The sequence below is a fragment of the Pseudopodoces humilis genome, chromosome 9 (genome assembly GCF_049639895.1).
Source record: "Pseudopodoces humilis isolate 2021_Gansu_Grassland_sample_001 chromosome 9, ASM4963989v1, whole genome shotgun sequence".
Taxonomy (NCBI): Eukaryota; Metazoa; Chordata; class Aves; order Passeriformes; family Paridae; genus Pseudopodoces; species Pseudopodoces humilis.
In genome coordinates, this window is record NC_142208.1 from 16169437 (window position 1) to 16184235 (window position 14799).

A 14799-nucleotide genomic window follows, 5' to 3' on the forward strand; every position below is an offset into this window, starting at 1 on the left:
TCTACCCTGCTTAAATGGACAAAAGCTATGTTACTAAGTGTCCGAAGTTCATCCTTGGGAGTGAGCTTTTGTATTACTCTGGTTTTTCCTCTGGCTTATCGTGGTATTTTCACTTGATGGCTCAGAGTATGGTGCAGAAAGTACCTTGTATATCAGTGTGGAGTTCTTGTGAGGAAAAAAGCCTGGAAGCCAGTGATGATTTATCTGGGAGGATTTTACAGCTATGAAGCTTGCACATGGAGACTTCGCTGGTTTTGACAGTTGAAAAGAATTGGGAAGCATAATGGAATATGTAAAGGGAACTTGAAGGGGAAGAGAACACACCTCCCAGGAAGAAAGAGAAGCAAACAAGAATTAAGTGGAAAGACAGTGAAATGTATAAGGGCGAATTAAAAAAATCCAAGTTTTCCTGTCCTCTCTACAAGCCACAACAAATCATAAATGGCAAAATAAACAATGTAAAATATGAGAGCATCTGAAATAGAATTGACAGAGTATTGGAAATGCAATTGGATATACTGTAACATTATCTTGTACAAATAAAAATTATTATGGGGAAGAAAAGATTTTCATTCCAGACTTAACTGTTACCTCAGGGGGAATATGGTAGGTTATACTGAAGGGGAAGGATTCAAGATAAATTTGTGAACAGGTTTTTGCTTAAAATTGCTAGGAAAGCTGTAAAAGTATTGCATTTTTCTTGCTTAATATTTCAGGTTTTACACAAAATTAAGGATGGTGCTTCTGATTTAAACATAGTTGAGGAGCTAACGTATATGGATGTTTTGTTGGTATTGAAGCTTAGGTCTTCTACCAAGCTATATTGTTTATCTTGACAGGTAAAGAACTTCCTGAGAATGAGGTGAAGGAACACAGTGTTCATGAAACAAGGTCAAGCCAGTCAAATGTCAGATACAAGCGTGGTGTGCTGGGCCGGGGCACCCAGCACCATATGGTGGATCAACATCCTCATCTAATACAGAGGATGGAGTCTGGCTACGAAAGCAGCGAGCGCAACAGCAACAGCCCAGTTAGTCTGGACATGCCCTTGTCTGAAAGCTCAAGCACCCACAGGTAGATTTCAACAAAATTCGTGTTAGGAATGATTAAAGACTTGATTTCTTTTTGTAGTTACATAATGGTGTAGAATATTTTGCAAAACAGTGGTCCTAGTTTTACATACAGCTTTATTGGGACAGGGGAGAAATAGTAGGGAAATGGGAAACTGTTCTTCTCAGTATATTGATAACTTACTGCTAGTGAGAAGAGAAAAAAACACGGCTTGAATACATAAGAAATATGGTCTAAAGTGGTGCATCTGAAATAGTTGTACCCTTAGTCTGTGATTTAAAGGCTTGTACTTGGAGTAGCTCATAGTCCCTTTTGTTTCAGTTAAACCATTGATTCATAGACACATGTACAAAATGAGAAATCAATAACCTTGTAGAGAAATCTTTGTTTTCAGACATACTTGTAATATTTGTATGTAAAAATAAAAATAGCACAATGTATTTTTTTCCTTGACTTAGGAAGCTTCAGGTAACCACAGACTGGCACTGTTCATGGCCAGAATATGTAAGAATCTGTTCTGAACAACTCCTGGACTACAGTTTTAATATGAATTGCATAATCTTATGGAGGAGAATTGAATTACTGTCCTCCTTATTAACTTCCTCTTCCCTTGTTTCTCCCAAGATTTTCTTATGGTAGACTTCTTTTAAAATTAAATTAAAATGCAAGTGTGTGTTTGTGTGAATACAAAAAAAAACTAGATACAATTTCTTCTGGAGAGATTAAATGGTAAACTATAATTACTCTCTTATTGGAGGGATGTTCATATGAAGCGAGCAGGTGGATTTGTTCCCGCTTGGCGTAACATCCCAAAGTCTCACAGTAGCAGCATTTTGGAAGTGGAATCGGCTTCAATTGGGAGCTGGACAAACAGCCCACACACCATGGGAAATGGTAAGATACACTTTGTAGGGGTGGTTATGCAAGGTAAATCGTATTGGAGTTGTTCTTTACTTTCTGGATGTTTATGTTCACAGGGAAATTATAAGGAAAGGGAAAAGTAACTTTGAGGAACAAAACAGTTTTATGAGACATAATTATAAGATTTACCAAAGGGGATTGCAAAAAAACTTTGTTGGAATATTCCTTTGATCATCTTGCTCTGGCACGTCTTTTGTGTATTGACTTAACTGATAAAATAAAGCTATTTTTCCTGTTCTTGCTTATAACTCAATATTCTGCTATCAGTCAAAAATACCTTCCCAACATAACTCATAACTTAGTAGAGTCCTGAAAACAAGCTTGTAATTCTGTACAAAATTCAAAACTGTCAAAATGGTGAATGTTTTTTCACAAAGTGTTGGGGCTGAGGCTAAGCTTTTCTGCTTTTATATCATTCTAAGCAAATACTCCCTTCCAGAGGGGGAAGGGAAAGGCAGCAGGGAAGACACTTTCTGAGTATCAGTAATAGTTGAACTGAGAATGAGAACTGGTGGATTTCTGTTGTGTAGGATATTGAGGTGCTTTATTTTCCTCCCATTTTCATCCACTTTATGCAGTTAGATGAAAAAATCTCTCTTGGAATCCATTTAACTTCCACAAGCTAGTGATCTGGCTAATTTGACATAGCATTATTTACAAGTTAGAAACACAGTAAGAAGCCTCAAGATTTCATCATCAGCTTAGGGTTATTTCTGCCAGTGAATTCTCTGTTCTATATGCTTTTTTCATGAGTCAGTGAATCCATGGGCTGTGCTGCAGGGGAGCTTGAAGCACTACTATAGTGGGTGGGCTTTTATAAGTAAAATTTAACAAAACAAAATTTATGTTCTACAATTCTGTGGTCTCAGACTGTTATTACCTAATGTTAATTTTCTTCTCAAATAATATGTCCTTGTTTTTTAAGGGATGCTTTAAGAGATGTAGCTGCCAAAAATGGTTGGTTGGTTTGTTTGTTTGTTTTGAAGGTGGAGACATCTTTGTTCCTTTAAAGAGTGAGCTGGATGAATTACAAGAAGAGGTGGCAAGGAGAGCACATGAGCAAGAACTGCGCAGAAAAAGAGAAAAGGAAATGGAGGCAGCAATGGGCTTTAATCCCCGTCCCAGCAGGTTCATGGATCTAGATGAACTGCAGAATCAGGGTAACCTTTGAATGCAGTATATTTTGCAAGATGGTAGTGCTGAAGTTTTTTGAACCTTGGAAAGTAATTTCCTGTTTTAATTGCTTATGTGTGTCTCTCACCACATCCACCTCTCATCACAGTTTTCACCTTCAAGTAGTGAAATACTGTCCATTTCAAACCTTTAGAAAGTTAAAAACCTGTTTCATATTTTGACCAAATTTCTTCTTAAATGAGAAAGCAAAGTAATGTAGAGATATTTTTAATATATCTGCCTTTTTCCATTTTTTTCAGTGATATACACTGTTAGTAGTATTGATACCTAAATTTAGCTGTAAGCCTTTAACCAGCATCTTGGAATGAGCAGGGCTGTTTGTACCTTTCAGGCACCTCAGCTCCACCTGCAGCAGAGGTGGTTCATATAACCCATGGTTCTGTTTCTGCTTTATTTTAGTACCTCTGCAGCCCTAAGCAATTCTTGTTCCTGCCCTTGTGCTTTCCAGTCTTTATCCCTGCCTGGCTGCGCACCCACAGCACAGGTGTGGGGATAACTTTGGCTGGATCTAATTGAAAATATGAGCTGGGTTTAGGTTGCTTATCTTTTCTAGGGAAAAAGAATTAAAAAAAAAAAATTAAAAACCAAATACTAAGTTTGATTGTCTTCCATGACTCCTCATCTTTCTGGCAGGAGATGGCAGCAAAACAGGTTTAATTGGAAGGATGCAGCTGGAGCAGAGGGAACATGACAGGATTCACATGTAATTGTTTTAGCCCTGAATCTCCATCAGCCAGTAAGACGATTCAGGAGAAAGGTGGGATAAAGTGCACTGACCCAGTCAAGAGTGACCCTTAAAACCTGCTGGAACACTTTAACTGGGGGTTGTTGGAGGGTGAGCAGAGCCAAGAAGGGTGAACACCTGGGCTCTGGTCCAACAAACATATGTATGATCAGGGTGATCCTACTGTGGTATCCTGTGTTGCCAGGCCTCCTGGCATCCCCGTGCTGCAGCCTCCAACCTGATGTAGAAAAGAGTTGAGGTTGCTGGTTTGCTGCTCAAGGAGAGGAAGGAGAGGGACAGCCCACAGCAGTGCCAGTTCTGGATGCAATCCCAACTGTGCTGTGCAACCTATAGCCATGCCAACTGCTCAGCAGGCAGAATGATACTGTGCCAATGGCAGCTGAACAGTATGATCTCCATGAGAATGTCTGACTGGGAATGTTTGTTTAATTTTTGCTGACCATCAGTTATCCTTTACAGTTCTACTATGGCCTCCTGGTAACCAGGTGAAAAATTCTGATATACCAGAGTGGATGGATATATTTTTCTATTAGTATAGTGTTTACTTTTGTAACATACATGCCAGTGATTTAAAAATGGAAAAGTGAACCTCTATTGCTGAGCATGTTGTCTTCTCTGCTTCTCCTGCATGAAAGAAAATAGCATATTCTCCAATACTTTACCCCTCTTTTTGATCTATTCTATTAGTTGATGGAAGTAAAGATTGCTTAGCTTTTCTTTGTTAAAAAGAAAGTAAGCTAGACTAATACTTAATCAAAAAAGAATTTAGTACAATGTTAGTGGAGTTCAGATGCATTGACCTGAGATCTAGGAAAGTCTTTTATTCCTTTTAAGTCTTTCCCCACCCCAGTAAGAGATTTAATGGCTTAACAGACTGCTGGACTACCTGGAAGGCTTGCTTGTATGCAGAGCTCCAGAACATTTGTGACTCATTTTCCCCTCAAGTAAACTGCTAAATTCATGCAAGGAAAACTAACTTTAGTATTCTGCCCTTGATTACAAGCCTCAGTTGCTTTGATTTTGAAACTGAATGTGCTGCTTGATTAAGTTACTGCTCTAACAAGTCTCACTTCTCTTTCCAGTACTAGCTTTAAATGGAAGTTCTTTGGGGTTTATGGTAAAAGAGTTTCTATTTACATCTGTGCACAACAGTGTTGGGGAGCAGGTCAGGTGACAGCATGTGTCATGCAGATTGAGAGAATGTAATTTATTGTAGGCTGATAAAGGTACTCACATTCTCTTCCACAATGACAGAGATGTTCCATTAAAAAGACCCACCCCTTAACAGAGTAAAAGTCAAGTTTTATTTTCTGTTTTCCCTGCCTCATTTGAATATTTGCATTTTAGTATATAATTTGTGTAATGCCTAATAGGTGACACAAAATAGTTTGGGCATTTCTTCCTCTCAGAAATGGATGTTATGATGCCAGGTCGCAGTTTCTTTATTGTGTCCAAAATGATTTATCCTTCTCTTCTCCAGCACTGTTTTCTAAATCGTTGCAAAAGGAATTCTTGACAGTTGTCCCTTTCTTCTCAGCTTCCACCACCTTGTTTTTCAAGTTGCAAGACTGTTGGGTTTTTATATTCTGCATGTTACTTACAGCAGTTAAGTGTATGCACTAGATTTGTTTGTAGAAGTATTTAATGAAGGCATTTATGTTCATGCTCAACTCTGAGTTTTATTCCCCAGATGTGTTAGTTGTTTCAGTTTGTTTCCATTCTGATGAAGAAGAGATGGATGGATTTTGTCAGAAAACTTAACATACAATGAAAAAACCCTAATCTGCTCTGTTTCTTTCACTGATACATTTTGGTTTACATTTGGTTCTAAATTTAATTTAATTTCCTTCTTGACAGAAGTAATTTGAATTTACTCTGTTCTATGTCTGTACCATCTTTTATACTGATCTGAAGTGTTGAAAATAGTAGAATAAGCCAGTACAACTCTCTCAACTAAAGAAAACTTGAGGGAAAAAATCCATTTCACGTTGTTTTATTGTTTGGCTGTCAAGCATATCAGGGTGCTCAAGATGTACTTCTGCTTAGGGAAGGTTAGGTGGTACAGTCTGGGATATGCGCAGCCTCTGCAAGAATCCGTGTGTGGAAGGATTTGGTGATCACAAATGGGATGAGGGTAAGTGAGGGTTCTGCAATGAATGAAACCAAAATGAAGGGTGCTGCCCATTTGCAGGGAGGAGTGAAGGCTTTGAGAAGTCGATGCAGGAGGCAGACTCAATCTTTGAAGAGTCGCTGAATCAGGAGCAGAAGGGGGATTGTGCTGCAGCTTTGGCTCTCTGTAATGAAGCTATATGTAAGTAACCGTAACCGCCTGAGCTACTGCGCTTTGACTGTTTACTAATCTAAAATAGAGTCTGAAACACTACATCACATTAAGTGGTCAGGTAGTAGTGTGGGGGTCCAGCTGCTCTTTAGGAACATGCAGATAGAAAGAATTTTTTATTTTTATAAGCATTCCCATTTGGGGGTTTTAGTCCTATTCCTCTCCATCTCTGTTTTTTCATGTTTGCATTCATTTTGTTGTTCTCTCCAGTATAAGGTACTAGCAGCACTGGGGTGCTGATGTGCCCTTTTTGGTGCTAACTGGTGTGTTTCAGCAAGCACCTGGTAGGTGGTTCCCCTTGCCACTCAGTCCTCACAATTTTTCGCCGTTGTCAGGACAAATTGCAAAGGCCATTAAGCTCCCCTGTTTTTCATGGAGGGTGTAGCATAGGAAGAAAATGGTAGCCCACTCTTGAGTCTTCTGGATTAGCAGAAGTGAACTATGCTGTACTTTAACTTCCATGAAGAAAAGAGCATTAGGACATTGAAGTGCTTAAATGCATTGTGACCTTTGAGAATGTGTGCTGCGTGATTTCATTTTATTTTTGGTGTTTTTCCATTATGACTGGCTGGCTGTCTCACCCCATGCTCCCCTCTGTCTGTGTAGAATGGCTGCAGACAGGGTGAGTAGCTCCTGTGCTGTTGCATTTAGAAACTGGCTTTTATGGACTGCAGAATAACGGGTGCAGCATACAGCTGTGGTGACAGCTCTATTAGCTTTCATTCCAGCAAGGAATCTCAAATCCCAGCTGGTTATTCCTGCACACAAAGGGAGTCCCACATATGGAGGATACAGGAGAAGAGTACATGACAGAATGAAGCATCATTGTAGTAGGACTGGAAAGAGCCTGTGTGAAGAGATGAGAAATTGGGCTAAAACAAGGATATTGTTTTTTTTTTTATTTTGGTTTAGTTTCAATTAATGTGTTTGTACACCTGGCTAAGCTGAATGTGCATTAATGGAAACAACAGCATCCTTGTGAGTTCTTTTGTGGCAGTATTTGCATGGTCCATGTTTTTTGTTCCTGCTGCATCTTTTTTCTTTTTTTTTTTTTTCAATTTTATTCCTTTTTTCTGTTTGTTTTCTGCTATGTTTTCTTTTGCATTTTAGCTAAACTAAGACTTGCCATGCATGATGCCAGCGCTAGCACTCACAGCAGAGCCCTAGTCGATAAGAAGCTGCAAATCAGTATCCGAAAAGCCCGGAGCCTCCAGGATCGCATGCAGCACCAACAGCCACCGCAGCCGCTGCCTCCGCCAGCCTGCCACCCACCCCAGGGCGGCACCATGGCCCAGTCTACAAGGTAGTGCGAGTACCACGCCTAGGCACGGACCTGGGCTGCATCTGTGAGCAGTGCAGTCTGGAAAGAAATAGCAAACTATGTATATATTGCCCGGGTAGTCCAAGTCCTACTGTGTTACACCTATTCCTTTCTTCTCTAGGTCAATTCCTATTATAAAACAGTCAACTACCCCATTTTTCCCCCTCCCCACCACCCTTTCTCCCAGTCTTTCTAGAACAGTCCAATGTGCATGTGTTCAAAATGTGATCTGTGACAGAGAATTGTAGCAGTCAGTGCCTGGCAGCATTGATGTCTCATGCACCAAGGGAAAAAATACAATAGACAATAATCTGGCTAAAAAAAGTGGGGGTATGTTAGGATGAAATGTGACTGTTTATAACCAGGACCAGTTTCAGGACTCAGTCAGTAAAAGACTCCACTGCAAGTCAAATTTTTGCTGTATTTGCTTTTATGTTGGTAATATCAGCCAGTGTCTTTAGTGTTCTGTAGTTTGAAAAAGGTCAAGTGGACTGATCTTTTCTTTCTACTCCACTTCTCTAGTGGTGCACTGGTACAACTCTTGAATCCAGATCCTAATCCTGTCACCTTGACTACTCCATCGTTCTTCATTTTCTTTCTGTGCTTCCCAGCATCCTGTAGCCTGGCTTACCAGCCCTCCTCAGTGTCTTTTCATGATTCTTTCTTCCATACTGACTTTAACTACAGCATAATTAACTCTCTGCTATAACTGATCCTTTCTTCCTACCCTCTTTAGCATGCAGCTTAATCCTTCTTTCTTCCCATGCCATTCCCTCCTAGCACTAGGCCATCCCTATAGACTATTTCTTGAACTGTTATTTTTTTCCCCTCTCCCCTTTCTTACATGTTATATTACCAGAAGCATAGATAAAATCTCAGATGAGAATCCATTTTCTGTTCCTTTATGTAAAATGCTGGGTACAGCTATATACAAACCCAGTTAATTTGCACATCTGCCAGACTGTAGTTCATAACATTCTTTTCTTTTCCTGCAGTACCTGAATTACATGTAATGAAAGCTGATCTTGTTGTCAATCAGGGGTCCATTATATTCTCTCGTACAGGAGAAATGCAAAGCTCAAATTAGGCATTTTGGCAGATTCTAAGAAAATGAAAGGCACTTTCTTAACTAGTTTTGCTAAAGCTAAACTCACTCACTGCTGCTCTCTGAAAAGTGTTACTTTTGCAAAAAGTTATATCCAACCAAATGTTAGTATTTCAGTCAAAGAAAAAGAAACCCTATTCATAGCCAGAGTTCTGTACTCCAGCTTTGATTTAAATAACATTGTAGACAGTACAAAGTTTGCGATTCCTCACAAATAATATTCTATTGCTACACACAGTAACTAGGTCTTCATGATAACTTTCATTCCATGCATCTCAAGGAGGAAACAAAGCAGTGATTTTACAGTTGCTTTAAGTTTTCTGCTGGAGCTGATGTAGCCTCTCATTTTCTCATAGGCGGTGGACTTAGTACTGTTAGTTCTGTCTGTATATTAAAATGCTAGCTAAATGCAGAAAAATGCCAGGGACATGTGTGACCCAAGAATATTACTGTCTTGCATTGATACTTAAAGGAATAAACATTATTTTCTAGAAGTATGCTTTGGGATACAAATTACTGCAGAATAATAGTTATTTATTTAGCCTGAACTTTATTTAACGTTTTGGATAAATATCTCAAAAAATGAGAATATGAAGATGACATGAGAAAAATTTCAACATGTTCTTCCATTTGTCAAGTCATTCTTCATGAAGTTAACTGGAGACAGGGGACCTTACGGAAATACTGTCAGTTCATGTTCACATCACACACATGTCCAAAGTATTTTAAAAGATACTCAAGATGTTACTGTTGAAAACAGTTATTTTAATTTATTTTATTTTATATAAATGCTGTTCTTACTCTTCTTACAGTTATCCCTACTCACATACTCAGTGTACTGGTTGAAATGCCTCTGGTGCTGTATGAGAATACTTCATATAGTATTTTTTCTAATTGTAGCAAAATACTCTTAAAAATATGGAATGGATTCAGTTAGATTGTTAGAGTAGGAAAACAAAGTTAGATGCAAAGGACTAACATGAATGTGTCTATTGAATGAATGCAAAGTCTTCATCAGAGTACAGTGAGCAAAGTGTGTTGAGTTGTGTGTCACCTAGTGCAAGGTCTGTACCCTAGGAATAAACATAAGCAATGACTACTGCTAATCATTTACTCTTCTGTGTGTTTTAGTGAACAGACTGGCCCGCTCCAAGTACTGCTGAGCCAGGAGGTACCACTGGAACCCAACAAAGAAGTGGAATTTGGGTCCAGTTCTTTCTTCCACCCACCTGCTTCCTGCCATGAATTGCACTCATCATTATATCCAGAGTCTTCCTCCTTGCCCCCTTCTGAAAGCAATCCATCCAACAGGATCTCTCCAAACTTCCAGTCTGCTTCTGCTGATTTTCATGACCAAGTTCCCTCTTTTCCCTATAGGCAAGGGTTGGCAGAGAGGTCTGCAAGAACTGAGAATGATGCCCACAAGAGTGGGGAATTTGCTGACACGACAGCCACAGGGCTAAAAGACTATAGGGATTGCTGCAGTAGCAGCAAGTTAGAAGAGGTTCATAACATAATGCCTGTTCTCACACTTCAGTATCAATCCAAGGCTAACACAGTAAACTCTGGGTCTTTGCCTACACTGTTTCCCTGTCCACATCCACCACAAGCAGCTGAAAAGGACAGCCAGCAAAGTCCTTGTTCCAAACTTGCAAGCTCTCCAGTGCGGCCCAGCATTGATCACTTAGGGGCCTATCATACAATGACCCCTGCAACTTCATCCCCTACACAGCAGTGCTCCTCGGATCCTTTTCAGAAAAATAAGTACTACAGAGCAAACAGCCAGGAGATTTTACTACCCTCACAGGGTGAATATGGCTCAGCAGACGGTTGTAAATCTGAGGCTTTTAGTACAAAGGGACATGTTCGCTCCTTGGCAGAGCAGTTTCAGAAAATGCATGCAGTCTCCCAGAGAAAAGGTACTCATGAAAAAGACTGGATTACTGCAGTGTGTCAGGATGAGAAGTCTCCAAAGTTAACACAAAAATCTTTCATCAACCACTCATCTTCTGGTTACAGACAGCTAATCCATCAAAACCAAGAAAACAAAAACCAGTCTTCTGAAAAATTACACTCAACTGTGGATGTTAGGGATGGGGTAGTTTCTTTGAAGGGTTTTAGTGCCCAACATGTTGCTTCTATGAGTTTTTGTTCTCGCAGTGAAGAACTGTGTAGAAGAGGTGGACAGAATATAGCAGACCCTGTACCCTACGTGGAAAGGCACTGTCATGATGGAGGAATGAAAGAGGTGGATGATGGAGCTGCTAGTAGCGTGGTTGCCTCTATGCCTGTGGACCATTGGGTGAATAATGTTACTAGGTATTACAGTTCTCAGAAGGCTAATAAGAATACTGAATGGCTTCCTGTACCTGGGAGGAGTCCACTCCTTTCTGATCAGAGAGCAGTTGGAGATGACTTGAGCAGGATCCCAGTACACCTGCATCCACAGTGGAATCAAGACACAGAACAGGAGCTCTCAGAACTGGAATCCCTCTATCAGACTAGTCTGCAGGCATGTCAGGCCACTAGGCCTTTCTTGGGAAGACAGGACAGTGCTAGGTATCCATTTGACCAATCAGGTAAGAATGATGCAGTTGTATTTCTTGGTTGACCCGCCTGTGTACTCCAGTGTAGGTGAAGATGCATTTTCCAGTCAATTTAGTTAAATGGGTATTAATTTGTGCACAGATGCAGAAAAATTCAGGTTGTAGACTCTGAAAACATTCCAGCTAACTAGAAAAAACAGTGTGATAGCACTGCCTGGGGTGGCTGCAGAGTAGCTGTTGATCATGGCAAACATCTGTTAAGACTAACATAGAAATAATTGATCCTGTTTTCAAGTCAGGGAAGCTGACTTGAAGGGAGCTAGCTGCTTATGTCAGGCTAATGAATTTTGCTGTTTGAAAGTCCTACATTCCGTCTGGAATTTATGAAACTATTGCTATGCCTGATGTTAATGTTCTCCACATTGGTGAATTTTAACTGATTGTATTGTAGTTGAGAATTTGATCTGTATCTGGTCAAGGGAAATAACTTACAAGTTTATCAAGATCTGAGAGTTGAACCTATATTTTGCTAAAGGCTGCCTAAGTTCTGGGAAATTACTTGTGAAAGCAGCACTGAGGGTACATGAGGAGACATGAGACTTTGTGGATTAGTTGGTGCTGAGAGAAAATTAATAGATTCCATCGATGGGGACATCCAGCTCTTGCTGGAGACGTTCAGTTAGAGTCTGATGACAGCAGTCCAGTTCCACTTAAGTTGATCTAATCTCCTGCCTGAGACAAGGCAACCTTTTTTCTCTGCTTCACAAGCGAAGCAAATTTCTTTATAATCTGTGTCATAGCGTTAAAGCTATGAATTTTCTGGTTAAATACAAGGCAGCCTGAAATTGGATGGGTACCAAAGTGACACAGATACAGCTGTACACATGTGATATATATTGCAGTACATGCACAAGAAAAATTTTCGCCCTGCCCTGCACCCATGGAGGTGGATCCTCCATCATTCCTGACAGTGTCAGGCCTGGCTATGACCAGAGCAAGTGTGGTAGTAAAGTCTCAAACAGGTTTTTGTTAAACAGCTTGAGTTTTCTCTGGAACTCTTGTGTCTTGCAGTCCACTCACAGCCCTGTTAAGACATCAAAATGTGGCCATTTACCATTTGTTGTCCCTTTGGTTTACTTTCAGAATTAGGCAGGATCTGACTTCACAACTTTGCAGATAATGTCTTGCATGGGCTTGAATCAGAAGGTCTTATGTGTTCCTACTTAGTTGACTGATTTTGGAAATTCTTTCTGGAAATCTACCAGCATAAAGTCCAGTTGCTTTAGTGGTAGCTGGAGTTTCAGAGTTCTGTCATCAAATGACCCATTTCTTATGCTGACTTTTCTCACCTATTTTCCCATCACATATATGATATGAGATACAGATATTCTTCTTAAGTGAAGTTTGTATTTGAGATCTTCTGGTTTTCTGTAACTCTCAGTTGTTTCTTCCCGAGTTCTGCGAATTCTGTATAGAACTGAAAAGTTTGAACCAGTGCATCTATTGTGATGAACTGGATGAAAATCACCTGAGTTTGGTCTAGGACTGCTCATTCTTTCTTTTAACTTGGATTACCCATTCATTTTCAAATGCTGTTGAAACTTTGACCCATATCAACTGGTTTTGTCAGACCTTTGCATTCATAATCATCGTGAAAATGCCTCTGTTTCATTAGAGGGGCTTTACGGCATAGTTGAAGCCAAGACTTGCTCTCCAAATACAACCACCTCAATGCAGAAGAGGTGTTGTTATCAGCATATCACCTTTCTTCCTTTATAGAGGAACTCCCTGTAGCCGGTTTAATTAGGCCATTGATCTGTCTATTCCATGAGAAAGTTCAGGATTGTAACTGGTTAATGGGGATTGCCCTGAAGTAATTGTAGCAATCCTAGTTAAAAAATAACACCTATAATTATTTAACCAGGACAACAAATGGCTGAGAAACTGTAGCATTGAATGGGAAAGAGTAGGTGAATGTGTGGGCAACCTGAGGCTGACTTGTTTATCCCAAGTAACTTCCTTCTGGTAGCTGATTTTCTAGCTTTTTGGGCCCTCTAAACAATCTTACCTCTGTATCAGACAAGTGTTGGTGTGCAGTTAAATCATTTAAATCTTAAATAGTTCAATTAACTGCTCCCCTGAAGCTGCAGGAAAGTAAGCGTAGTATCCTGATAGACTCTCTCCCCTCAAAATGTTGGGTGTTAGCTGATGTATTCTTGTTCCAGGGATCTGTGACTTCTTGTTCTGTGTGTATAGTCCCTCTGTCTTTGCTAGAGTCAGACCTAAAGTAGTCAGAAATGTGTCATAACATGCAATCAGGTGTTGAATTTAATCAGTGTTTTCCTTCCCAGTCTCTGTGAACCTGAGTGTGAGGAAGCTGCCTGCTACAGCTGGCATGGGTCTGTCGAAAACCCCAACAGCAGAGATCGAGCACAGTCTGTGTGGATCCACTGTTTCTTCTGTCTCCAAGGTGACATTTTGGTACTTAAGATGTACTAAAGGGGGAAGGGCTCACCCTGTGCAAGAAAGAATTTACAGAGAGATAATTGAAGTACATTATGAAAAAGATACTGGGGTCACTGATATTAATGTTAGAATTTTAAGTGCAGTCTAGCTCAGGATTAGCTAGCTAAAATACAAGTGACTCATGCTACATGCAGTCAAATGATCTAAATGCTGGTTTGGAGGAACACACGCCTGAAAACATTAAGATCTAGACTCTGAACTTAGTGACATGAATTCCCTTGCATCACAAGTGATGATAACTGCTTCTTAATTTTATCACTTGCAGGTGCACAGGCTCTTTTTTTTTCACCGTGTCACTATGTATTTTTAAAGTGGGCGATAATTTGGTATTTGCCACAGTTGGTAGTTAGTCACCTCAGAGTGGGAGAAGATTCTTTCTCATTTTTTACTGGGAAGAAACTGTTTAAATAACTGCCAGTTACATATCAATGCCTGTATATGAAGACATGAAAGTATTTTCAGGGGTAAATGACATTTCCTGTATTTCTATTTCTGTATTTCTATTTCTGTATTTCTAATATTTCTATACTTGTTATAGGGAGCTCAAAATCTGTTCCTTTATAAAACAAAAGAAAGATGGAGTAAACATTTCCTTTGCTAGCATAAGATTAACAAGCTTCCAGCATTCATCAAATAATCCTAGATTTTTTGTTGTTGTTGTTATGAGAAGAGTGTAATGCTTTATTGTAAGATGACTGGGGAGTGCAGCCATGATTATGTCTCCAGGGGCAGTGATGCCTGTTGCAGCAGTCAGTCCTATAGGTAGACTCATCCCACTAAAGATATTTTGTCATGGCTTTAGATACTTATAAATGAACATATCTCATTTAGACAAATCAATCTGTGTATATTTACTAAGGGAAGAAAGACTATAAGGAATAATATTTTTAATCAGCAGATCCAAACAGACCCATTTATTTTGAGTTTTCAAAGTAGTACCTGATTGAAGTATTTCAGGAAGAAAAGGTCATTAAATATCACTGAAGTATGCTCCATTATATTTCTATTCATCTGTTGCCTATAATTATA

The 14799-nt window shown here is 39.6% G+C and overlaps 1 protein-coding gene across 6 annotated transcripts in view; it reads left to right on the forward strand.

The window, feature by feature from the left end:
• The window catches only part of USP54 (ubiquitin specific peptidase 54), a 93174-nt gene that overhangs the window by 74370 nt on the left and 4005 nt on the right, over positions 1-14799 (forward strand). For all 6 annotated transcript variants that reach the window (XM_088059494.1, XM_014250475.2, XM_088059498.1 and 3 more), the window contains 7 exons: positions 840-1074; positions 1829-1965; positions 2979-3152; positions 6123-6242; positions 7383-7575; positions 9830-11277; positions 13596-13714. In XM_088059494.1, coding sequence (XP_087915620.1) covers positions 840-1074; positions 1829-1965; positions 2979-3152; positions 6123-6242; positions 7383-7575; positions 9830-11277; positions 13596-13714 — 2426 coding nt within the window. The remainder of the gene's footprint in view (positions 1-839; positions 1075-1828; positions 1966-2978; positions 3153-6122; positions 6243-7382; positions 7576-9829; positions 11278-13595; positions 13715-14799) is intronic.